This window comes from Zootoca vivipara, chromosome 6 (assembly GCF_963506605.1).
Source record: "Zootoca vivipara chromosome 6, rZooViv1.1, whole genome shotgun sequence".
In the NCBI taxonomy this organism is placed as follows: Eukaryota; Metazoa; Chordata; class Lepidosauria; order Squamata; family Lacertidae; genus Zootoca; species Zootoca vivipara.
In genome coordinates this window covers 87,603,222-87,614,343 of record NC_083281.1, presented here as the reverse complement: position 1 = coordinate 87,614,343, position 11,122 = coordinate 87,603,222, and the positions used below count along the sequence as shown (strand labels likewise).

At 47.9% G+C, this 11,122-nt stretch overlaps 1 protein-coding gene across 2 annotated transcripts; it reads right to left on the bottom strand.

Moving 5' to 3' along the window:
* Positions 1–252: 252 nt before the first annotated feature.
* On the bottom strand, positions 253–10,145 carry MAD2L2 (mitotic arrest deficient 2 like 2). Of its 2 annotated transcripts, none has more exons than XM_035120959.2 (9): positions 10,026–10,145; positions 8,862–8,955; positions 8,405–8,523; positions 7,636–7,707; positions 7,317–7,417; positions 5,408–5,502; positions 3,177–3,250; positions 1,776–1,868; positions 253–788 (listed from the first exon to the last, which is right to left on the bottom strand). In XM_035120959.2, the coding sequence occupies exons 2-9, from the start codon at positions 8,899–8,901 to the stop codon at positions 747–749; spliced, it is 636 nt and encodes a 211-aa protein (XP_034976850.1). In that variant the 5' UTR covers positions 8,902–8,955; positions 10,026–10,145; the 3' UTR covers positions 253–746. The 2 variants fall into 2 exon arrangements, with proteins under 2 accessions (XP_034976850.1, XP_060132246.1); XM_060276263.1 differs by having other exon boundaries at positions 8,862–8,947.
* Between the last annotated feature and the right edge of the window lie 977 nt (positions 10,146–11,122).

Here is an 11,122-nt window from a genome sequence, read left to right as displayed (position 1 = left end):
CTGCCCTTTGGTGGCCAACGAGCTACTGCTTGTTCCCTTCCAGATCTAAGGGTACCGAAAGCATCTCAAAAAGGAGGACTTCCAAGACCCAAGAGTCCCCAGCCGCAGGAGGGGATGTTGAGAGATGGGAGTCCAGCAACATCTAGAGGGGCAAAGTTCCCCCCCCCAGCCCCGGGGTCAAGCTGTTGTTGTTTTTGGGTACCCCACTTAAAGTTTCCTTGCAGGAGTCCCACAAGAAGCTGGCCGACAACGTAAGTGCTTCCTATTTATTGATCAACAGAAAAATATATATCTCACAGTGGGCAGTCACAAGAGGTCCACTCAGGACACCTTTAAAATCACACATACGGGCTCCCAAACAAACGACACAGAGTCACGCGCAAGCCCCCTCTTGAAGCTCAAAACGTAGCTCCCCTTTCTGCACAATAAATTGGAAAGGCAGGCCTCACTCAGGACTGGAAGTTTGCTGAGTGCACACACAGGAACACAAAACCTGCCGGAGAAGGTAAAAATTTGCTCCTCCGGGATCTACTCTCTCCTTACGTAAGAGAAATAACGCTTTAAAAAAACAACCCTTGCTCGCACACATTTTGTGGAAGAATGGTTGGCAGAGTGTGCCAAGTCGCCGAGGGACCGCCATGTTTTTAGCACCAGTGTTAACAGCGGCAAAGCGAGCCACAGCTTGGAGGTGCCTTGCGCCTGGAGAGCATTTGAGGTCCCAAGGAACGGTGCGGAAGTGCTGGGAGTCAGGTGCCTTTTTGGGCTCTCTCTTCCACGTAGAGCTGCATCTGTAAATGGAGGCGGACAGGAAGAGCTTTTAAACAGAAGGCAGTGTCGCGTAGTGGTTAGGGTTGTGGACGAGGGCCTGGAAGAGACCAGGGTTCGACTGTCCACTTGTGTCCATATGTGTCCTTGGGCCAGTCCCTGCCTCTAGGCCTCCCTCACAGGGTTGTTGTGAAGGTAAAACAGGGTGGGAAGAGCCATAAACGCCACCTTGAACTCCTTGGAGGAGAAGATGAGATAGGAATGTAATAAAAAAAAACTCACTCTCTTTCATTAAATTTATGTATTTTATTTAATATTGACTAAACTAAGGTCTACTCAGCAACTAAAAAGGGACAAAATTCATGCAGCCTTGGAGCAAACAACATGCAGGAGAAAGAAGGGGAGAATCTTAATGTTTCGTTGTTGTTTTTTTTAAAAAAATACATTTAAAAGTTGGAAAATTCGTGGAGAGTTAACCACATGTCTCTTCTTTGCCTGGACAGAGGATGGGGAGAGATTATATGCAGAAACCAGTCTAGTATAAAATACTAAAATTACAGTGGTCCCTCGACTTACGAATTACTCGTAAGTCGCTTCTACGCATGTCCGGAAGTGCATAGACGCGACTTCCGGTGTCAGCTGCGGCCATTTTTGGTGCCCATAGATGGGCAGAGCGACTCCGGAAGTTGCGTCAACGCACTTCCTGACATGCGTAGAAGCGACTTTCGAAGCCGGCGGCGGCCATTTTTGGTGCCCATAGAAGGGCAAAACGACACCGGAAGTTACGTCGACGCAACTTCCGGTGTCACACGGCTGCCGGTCCCGGATTCTGCAGTCCAGGACTTGGAAGGTAAGACACACAGACACACACACACACACACGTACGTGTCCCTGAGATGAGATGGTGGGTCTTGTTGGCAGATCTAGGAGCCTGACAGTTCCAGAGGGGGAAAAGGAATTGCTCTTCATTTAAAATTTCATTTTAAGAAGGAGCACCCTGCTGAACTTGCCTTTAAAAGGTCCGACGTCATGGTCTTCAGCGGGATCAATCGAGGGTCACGCATGTGGACATCTTGCTCGTCGGCGAGAATCCAGGGGAAATCCTTGGGTTAGGGATGCAAATAATTTGCTTTATTTGTTTATTTCATATTTTTATTTCGCTTCACTAAATTTATATACCACAAGGATGTAAAGAAAAACCTCAAAACGGTTAAAAAAAGAGAGGCCTCATCAGCACAGAAACACGGAGACCTGCAAACTACAGCTCCCAGGATTCTTTGGGAACAGCTACGGCTTCCTAAAGCGGTATTGAAGGGTGCTGGTGGGGCCTTTAAAGTAGGGCAAGGAGCTGGAACTGAAACTACTTAGGTAATAACTAGAGAGTAATAGTAATAATAAGGGACGCGGGTGGCGCTGTGGGCTAAACCACTGAGCCTAGGACTTGCTGATCAGAATGTCGGCGGTTCAAATCCCTGTGACGGGGTGAGCTCCCGTTGCTCGGTCCCAGCTCCTGCCAACCTAGCAGTTCGAAAGCACATCAAAATGCAAGTAGATAAATAGGAACCGCTACAGTGGGAAGGTAAATGGCGTTTCCATGTGCTGCTCTGGTTTGCCAGAAGCGGCTTTGTCATGCTGGCCACATGACCTGGAAGCTATACCCCGGCTCCCTCGGCCAATAATGCGAGATGAGCGCGCAACCCCAGAGTCGGTCACGACTGGACCTAATGGTAAGGGGTCCCTTTACCTTTACCTTTAATAGTAATAATAAATTTATTATTTATACACCACCCATCTGGCTGGGTTTCCCCAACCATTCTGGGTGGCTCCCAAGAGAATTAATTTTAATGTTAATAATAATAATAATTAATAATAATAAAGCAATCAAACAGACATTAAAAACTTCCCCTAAACGTTCCTGTGAAAATAAATATATATTTGACAAAAAATAAAAAAATAAAAACTTCCCTAAACAGGGCTGCCTTCAGATGTCTTCTAAAAATCAGATCATGAGGATGGGCCTCCAACTCCCATCCTCCCTGACCATTGGACATGCTGGCCAGTGGTGATGGGAGCTGGAGTCCAACAACATCCAGAAAGCTGCCCCAAAGGACGGAATTAATAAGAAACCACTCGTTTTTTTTCTTTTCCTATATATTTGGATGAAACAATTAATTTATTCTTTGGTTTTGTAACTTTAAAAAACAACGCAATAAAGATTTGTTGTAAAAATAAAAAAAATAAAAACAGAAAGCTGCCCAGGGTATTTAAATGATAGGTTTAAATGATGGGAAGACTCGCCAAACAGATCCGAGCCATTCAAGAATTCCAAGAAGCTTCCTGGCAAAAGGGAGAGAGGCTCTCGTGATTCACGGCATCCTGTTGCTGAACTCGCAATTTCTGTCGCCTCCTACCCTAATCACTTGGATCTTCTCCATGTTGCGAGTGGCAGCTTCTCGGGTGTGAACCAAGACGGTAAAAGTACAGCCTGCGAGAAACGGAAGATGAGGAGGAGGAGGAGTTTGGATTTGATATCCCGCTTTATCACTACCCGAAGGAGTCTCAGAGCGGCTAACATTCTCCTTTCCCTTCCTCCCCCACAACAAACACTCTGTGAGGTGAGTGGGGCTGAGAGACTTCAGAGAAGTGTGACTGGCCCAAGGTCACCCAGCAGCTGCATGTGGAGGAGCGGAGACGCGAACCCGGTTCCCCAGATTACGAGTCTACTGCTCTTAACCACTACACCACACTGGGGTGGGTGGGATGAAATCTTTAGAAAACGGAGAGGAGAGATGGGAATGTCTCTTTAGAATCCATAAGGGAGGGAAGGAGGGAAGGAGGGAGGGAAGGAAGGAAGGAGGGAAGGAAGGAAGGAAGGAAGGAAGGAAGGAAGGAAGGAAGGAAGGAAGGAAGGAAGGAAGGAAGGAAGGAGGGGTGGAATTTTTAGAAGCCAGAAGGAAGGGAAGGAGAGACAGGGGTTTCTCTTTAGAAGTTGGGGAATCAAGGAATTGTAGAATTGGAAGGGACCCCAACGGTCATCTAGTCCAACCCCCTGCAATGCGGGCATCTCAACTAAAGCATCCATGGCAGATGGCCATCCAACCTCTGCTTCAAAACCTCCACGGAAGGAGAGTCCACCACCACTCCATTCCACTGCCAAACAGCTCTTGCAGTCAGAAAGTTACTTCTGGTGTTTAGTGAGAACCTGGTAACTAGAAGCCATGGGTTCGAGTCCTACCCTCCGGAGGAGGACACAAGCTTGCTCCATCCTCCAAGGCGACAGCAGGCCCCACAGTCCTTGGACACCAACAGAGCAATGCTGGAAGCTGTGTGTACCCTGTGAACTGGGGGGGGGGGAACTCGGCCAGCTCAGTGTTCTGTGTCAGCCCATACTAAATCGCTGCTTTTTCCCAGTTCTATGGCGGGAGCGTGAAAGGCTGGGGAGAGAGGGGAGAAAGGAACCACAGGAGACGGAGCTTCTGTCCTGCTGCACTAAATCATAATTAGCAAGGGAGCATTGTGCACGATTGCTAGGCAATCTCCAAAGTATTCTGTCTCTCTCCCTCCTTGCAGCCATCAGAGAATGGTAAGTTCTAAGCAATTTTTGAGGGCCTGGCATTTTGGTTGAAGAAGTAGAAAGTATATCCCCAAGTAAAGTGGAGATCATAGTATAGAAAGGCGATAGATATTATCAGGTTGGGGTGTTTTGTTTTGTTTTTTAAAAAGGAAATTAGAATTGGGTTTAGGAATAATAACTATCTCAGCACACACTGGAGGAAAGAAGCTATAATGTTCTAGCCCTAATCTAGGAATTAAAAAGGTTATGCTTATTTGTGTGATGCAAAAGAGATTTGTTTGACGGCTTTAAAGAGCAAAACTCTAGCATAATTTCTGGGTCGGGACAAGATTGCTGGGAGATACCAGACATTTCCTTTCCTTTTCTCTCTCTATTTTTAAAGGAAAGTTTAGTTTGGGGTAGCACACACCAGAATGTTCAGACAGCTGAGTTCTAATAAATATTCAGGTAGCAGAAAAATTCACCATCCCGTTTGGCTTTGAATGGCTGTGACATCACAGCAGCCCCGGCCAATGGTTGAGACAGCTTGCAGTGTAGGTAGGTAACAAGTAACAAGTAAGAAGAACTGTATTGTGGAATATAAATCCTAGACCAGGGGTCCCCAAACTACGGCCCCCGGGCCGGATGCGGCCCAATCGGCCTTCCAATCCGGCCCGCGACGACCCCCGCCGCCCGCTGCCGCCGCCCGCTCTCACGGCGCGCGGCGCAGCAACGATCTAAAAAATCGGCAAAAAATCGCCGAAAATCCTTTGTGCGCATGCGTATGGGCCTCTCCCGACCCGGAAGAGGTCATTTCTGGTGCACTTCCGGGTCGGGGGAGGCCCATACGCATGCGCACAAGCGATTTTCGGCGATTTTCCCCCCGCCCGTGTGCGTGTGCGCATGCGCACGGGCGCGCACTCCCCCGCCCTCCGGCCCGCTGCGCGCGCACTCCCCTGCCCTCCGGCCCGCCGCACGGTAAGTCTGGGGACCCCTGTCCTAGACAACTACCTACGGTTTGTGTCTTGCATTTGAAGAGGTGGAAAACAGGCTCAAAAATTGAAAAACAAGCATGGTTTGTTGGCCTACCTGGAGGGTTGTTGTCCAGAACTGCATCACAGACACTAATTTTCAGAATGAAGGCACGCAGCAGCTGTTCCACATGGTTCAGGAGGGAGTCGGAGCTGGGGAAGGAAGAGGTGGGGGGGCAGACCTCAATCACATGATGGAAATATAGTTATGGGGGAGGCGAGGTTACTTTGATTAACCAAACCACAGGGAAGAGGTAAGGAGTAAAGGAGGAGAATGTGAATATGAAAAAAGCTGGGGTCCCCAAAGTAACTCTTGTGGGCATCTCAAAACCATCAGAAACACGCACAACCTTGGCACTTGCCATTCAGCCCCCACCCCCTTTCAGGGGGGGCTCTTTAGGGGAAGATTCTTTTTAAGACAGGCTTGCCGATCAGAAGGTCGGCAGTTCGAATCCCCGCGACGGGGTGAGCTCCCGTTGCTCGGTCCCTGCTCCTCCTGCCAACCTAGCAGTTCGAAAGCACGTCAAAGTGCAAGTAGATAAATAGGTAACGCTCCGGTGGGAAGGTAAACGGTGTTTCCGTGCGCTGCTCTGGTTCGCCAGGAGCGGCTTTGTCATGCTGGCCACATGACCCGGAAGCTGTACGCCGGCTCCCTCGGCCAGTAACGCGAGATGAGCACCGCAACCCCAGAGTCGGTCACGACTGGACCTAATGGTCAGGGGTCCCTTTACCTTTACCTTATTTTTTCCAGAGGAGCACTGCCTGTTTGTTTGTTTGTTTGTTTCTTTCTGTGTTTTGGTTTTTGGAGATGTAGATGTTTTGCCTATTTGGGAGAGAAGGTGAAATGTGCGTAACAGCTCCTTAGGTTTCCAGGGGTGCTGCCAAATGGATGCGGAAGCCGCTACTCTGAAAACAGCTCTACAGTGGAGATTCTTAAGTCAGGGGTGTTGCTAGACTGCAGCTCCCTACGGCTCCTGCCAACATGGCCAACGGTCAGGGATGATGGGAGTTGGAGTTCAGCAATATCTGGAGGGCCACAGCTGCCCCATCTCTACATTAAGAGAAAGCAGAGATGCGATGGAGGCAGCCAGGGGCAGTAAGGGCAAGTGACGGTCTAGTTCAGGAGTGGGGAGAACATCGCTTGATTCAAAAGCCCTATCAGCCTCCACCAACCTGACCAGTGGGAATGGGAGTTACCAGTGTTCTGAAAGGCAGATTGTTGTGTTGATATTTGTGTACAGGCACGGTCCTCACAATAAACGGATTTGTTGTTGAAAGGCAGATTAATAAGATTATGGTGGTGGTGGTGGTGGTGATTATTTATTTATATCCCATCCATCTGGCTGGGTTTCTCCAGCCACTCTGGGCGGCTTCCAACAGAATATTAAAAACACTATAAAACATCAAACATTACAAACTTCCCTAAACAGGGCTGCCTTCAGATGTTTCCTAAAAGTCAGATAGTTGTTTATTTCCTTGACATCTGATGGGAGGGTGTTCCACAGGGCGGGCGCCACTACCGAGAAGGCCCTCTGCCTGGTTCCCTGTAACCTCACTTCTCGCAGGGAGGGAACCGCCAGAAGGCCCTTGGAGCTGGAGCTCGGTGTCCGGGCAGAACTATGGGAATGGAGACGCTCCTTCAGGTATACTGGGCCGAGGCCGTTTAGAGCAGGCATAGGCAAACTCGGCCCTCCAGATGTTTTGGGACTACAACTCCCATCATCCCGGACCACTGGTCCTGTTAGCTAGGGATGATGGGAATTGTAGTTCCAAAACATCTGGCGGGCCGCAGTGCGCCTATGCCTGGGTTAGTTCAATACAGGCATGTGATTAGAGACAACATGCTGCAGTGGTTAGAGAGTTGGATCAGCAACAGGGAGATCCAGGTTCAAATCGCCACCCAGCCCCAAAGCTCTACCCAATACACCACACTGCCTCTGCAAAGTTTGGGGGCAGTAAGGCCTCACCTGATAGACAGCAGGGGGGGCTGTGTAATTTCGAAGACAAATCTCTCCACGGGGTGGTGCTCCTTGTCCAGAATAACCACCACCACCTTTTCCACGTCATTCTGAAAAGCAACAGAGCACAAGAACTTGTTTTTTTTCCTTACTTCGAGTCTGTTTGCGGAAGAGCTCTGTATATCACCAAAGTCTGCGTACACCCATACCAAGTTACATTGGTCCAATATTATTATACCTACCACCGCCAAAATGTCTTGGGGCTGAATAAAATGAAGCCCTAAGTGCCAATTATTCCCTGATCTTGTGCTGTTCGTCGAAAACTTACCTTCTCCAGCAGAGGTTTGATGCAATGGAGGGTGTCTTGAATGTATTGATTCAGCTCTGGGTGGCAGGACATCTGTTCAAACAAATATCTCAAGTTGCATATAAATATGTATGGATTTGTCAAGGGGAGGAATCCCACCAGACTGATTTTTAAAAGAAATGTTACAAATTAGAAGATTGGGGGGATGCGGTTGACATAATTTAACTTCAGCAAAGAATTAGGAAGAATGGATACAAAAACTTATGGAATATGCAGAAATGGTGAAACTTACCGGAAGAGTAAGAAATCAAGATAACAAACTTTTTATAAAGGAACAGAAATGGTTTATTGAATATTTTTACAGATAAATTGCACACAGATAAAAACATTGGCAGGATTACTATAATAACCTGCAGTTTCATAAGAGTATATCTTAAAAGTAGATAAATAAATGAGCAAATTAAATTAATGTGGATTTGCAGAAGATTATTAGAAAATAACTTTAAGGAACCGCAGAAAGAGGGGGAAGGAAGTCAAGTTTTGAAATGTTAAAATGATTGTTAAATTAATGAAATGTATAAACCTGAAAAGTATAAATAATTTTTTAAAAAATGATTTCAGCAAAGCATTTAACAACCTGTTTAACATGGGCGGTTTAATAACAATTGTGGATCAGATGACGGTAAAATGATATGATGGGCATTTTGCAACTTCACACCCACACAAGCAACTGGCCAACCTAAAAAGACATGTTTGCATGGTCCACCTGAAAGACAGTCACATCACTCACCTGGACAGGCACATTGTATTTTTTCCTTTTCTGAAAGATCCCGGTGGGGTAGACTTCTCGGACATAAAGGATGAGGTGAATGGCTACTTCCAGGAACTCAGAAAGGACATCAGCTACAACTGGAAGGGAAGGGGATGAATGTAACAAAGGTGGAAGGTTATTGTTTTGTTTGTTATTATATTACATATGTATTTTTGTGGTTCTATTCTGTCCTCAGACGGAAAAAATATAATTATTAAATAAAAAAAATGAAGTGGGTGGTATCTGTTTAAAAACAGTTTTGGTACAATTGGAAGGCAGTGCCAAAAATACTTGTGAAGGTTGGTCACTGGGAGATGGATGCAGGTCTGTGGCACAGGCCTGATAAATGGGTTCCCCTCCCCTTGATTTTTAATAGAGCTGGAAGTCAAAGTAGGTTTCAGTTCTGAAAAATTTAGAGGAAAAACCGTGCCAGTACCTTGTCCAAAGTTGAGATCCTGTCGGGTTAAAGTGGTCATCTTGGCAGCAACTTTTTAAAGATGATTACATAGGGACTCTCGGTACCTGAAAGACTGATAGCATGGAGATTTGGGAAGGGGAAGGGAGAAGATTCCGGAATGCATTCAACTAAGTATTATTCAGAATAGACCCAGTCTTAAATTAGCCTTGAGGACTAGTAACTTTCTTTTAGAAAAGGAGAGGGGTCGCATTCAATGCTAGTCCTAGTCACAGTAGATAGGTATGACTGGTATCCATTCATTTCAATGGGTCTACTCTGAGCATAACTTAAACTGGATGAACCCCCTAAGGTTAACCTGAAAGGAACCCAATTTAGAGGCTGTAACATTGGGCATGCTAACCTCAGCCTAAGCTCCACTGAACACAGTGGGATTCACAGTGCAATGTAAATGGGGGAGGGGCTATTGGGTTGTTGTTTTTATTTTTATTGTGTATTTTGTGATTTGATATCTTGATTTTATTTTGTGAACCCCCCTGAGACCCCTAGGTATAGGGAGGTATATAAATTCAAATCATCATCATTATCATCATCCTATGCGGATCTACTCAGAAGTAACCTACTGAGACTGGTGCCCTCCAGCTGCTTTGCCTTCCCGCCGCCCCCCCCCCCAGCTCCTCCGTAGATAGGATTGCCTTTCAGGGGTGCAAACTTGAATAAAATATGGGGGGCTCAGGTAAGCCCCGCCCTGCATAATCAATCACCAGACGTGATTTGAATGACAATTCCCATCAACTTTTTTTTTGGGGGGGGTCCCCAGCTAGCCCCCTCAAATATTTTAGGGGGGCCAAAAGGACATTGGCCCCTAGGAGTTGGTTCCTATGGATATTATTATGCCTGGGACGGAGACCCCTTGAATCCGGTGGGCGTACACGGGAGTAAGTCCAGTGGGGCTTCTCTCTGCGTAAACATGCCTGAGCGCGATCTCATCAAATTGCACCATTAAAGGTTGCAAAAAAAAGCACCTTCAGCCCCTGCAAAACGCAAGGCAAACAGACATCGATCTGCTCGGGAGTCAGCCTCTCACTGGAGACCCTTTAGGGTTTACGCCAGAGGAAAGAGCTTCCGGATCGGGCCGCGAAGCCGCGCGCCCCCCAAAACGCCTCTCCACCGGTTCCACCGTACCTCTCTCCGGGGCGCAGCGCGGATCCCTCTCGCCCGACCCCGAGCTCGCGGCGGCGGGGAACAACGGCGCCTCCGCCTCGCCGGGAAGGCTGGTGACGGCAGAGCAGCCGGAGGAGGAGCTGCCGACCCAACGACGCGGCCGCCTGACGTCCTCGCCGCGCTCCTCCCTCCGCCTCGCAGGTCTTAGCGCCGGGGCGCCTAGGCACCCGGGCGCGCCGCCCATCCCCGTGACGTTTGGGCGGAGACATTAGTGCACCTCTCCAAGAGCGGGCCATTTTATTTTATTTTATTTTATTTTATTTTATTTTATTTTATTTTATTGAACTCTCGTCGTCCCCCGCCGCCTCTCAATTGCTCGTGGCTTAACGGTTGCCAACTTCTCCCGCCGGCCCTGCTCCTATGCCTTTAGAATCAACCTGAGCCGAAGGATTTCGCAGATGAATCTCACTGTCTCGCTCACTCGCTTGCACACCCCATGGATATTTGGGGTGAGGAAGGGGGGAGAGACGATTCTGGGTGGGTGGATGGCATCCAAATTAAGTCCCACTCAGAGTAGGCGCATTGAAATTAACGGACTTAAATTAGCCCTGAGAACTAGTAGTAACTTCCGGCTCGACTAGAAATGAGATTCTTAGGGTGCCCCAGTTTGCATCCAGATACCACACCCTGGGTGGTCTCCAATTTAAGTCCTACTCAGAGTAGACCTTTGGAAGTTAACGGGCCTAAGTAAGTCATGTCCATTACTGACGGTCGGCTCCCAGAGCATCGGCGTAGCTAGGATTTGTTGGGGGGGGGCATGCCTTTTGTTACGCGGGCAGGCTTTTGGGGGAGGGCAGAACCTCAGTTTGCTATGTATTTTTATTTATTTTTATTTATTTAGGGGGGCACCTGCCCACCCGGCTACGCCCATGGCTAAGCAATTTGGCACTCAATAGTTTTGAACGGAGAAAGGTTGCCAAATTTTCTTCCCTTCCCCCGCACCTCTGCTTTTAACAGCAGCGCGTCACCCACAGATTTCAGTTGCACAAAACGGCGATTATAAACGGCGAATTTAAAGCACACAACTGGTATCAATGTTGTCATGACATACCAGGTGT

Bases quoted from the DNA above. Each gene is read 5' to 3' on its own strand.
- MAD2L2 (XM_035120959.2), bottom strand. From the start codon at position 8,901: ATGACCACTTTAACCCGACAGGATCTCAACTTTGGACAAG. The intron at 7,708-8,404 runs GTGAGTGATGTG...TTGTTTGAACAG, and splicing joins AATACAATGTGCCTGTCCAG to ATGTCCTGCCACCCAGAGCT. The intron at 5,503-7,316 runs GTGAGGCCTTAC...TTCCTTCCCCAG, and splicing joins CCCCCCCTGCTGTCTATCAG to CTCCGACTCCCTCCTGAACC.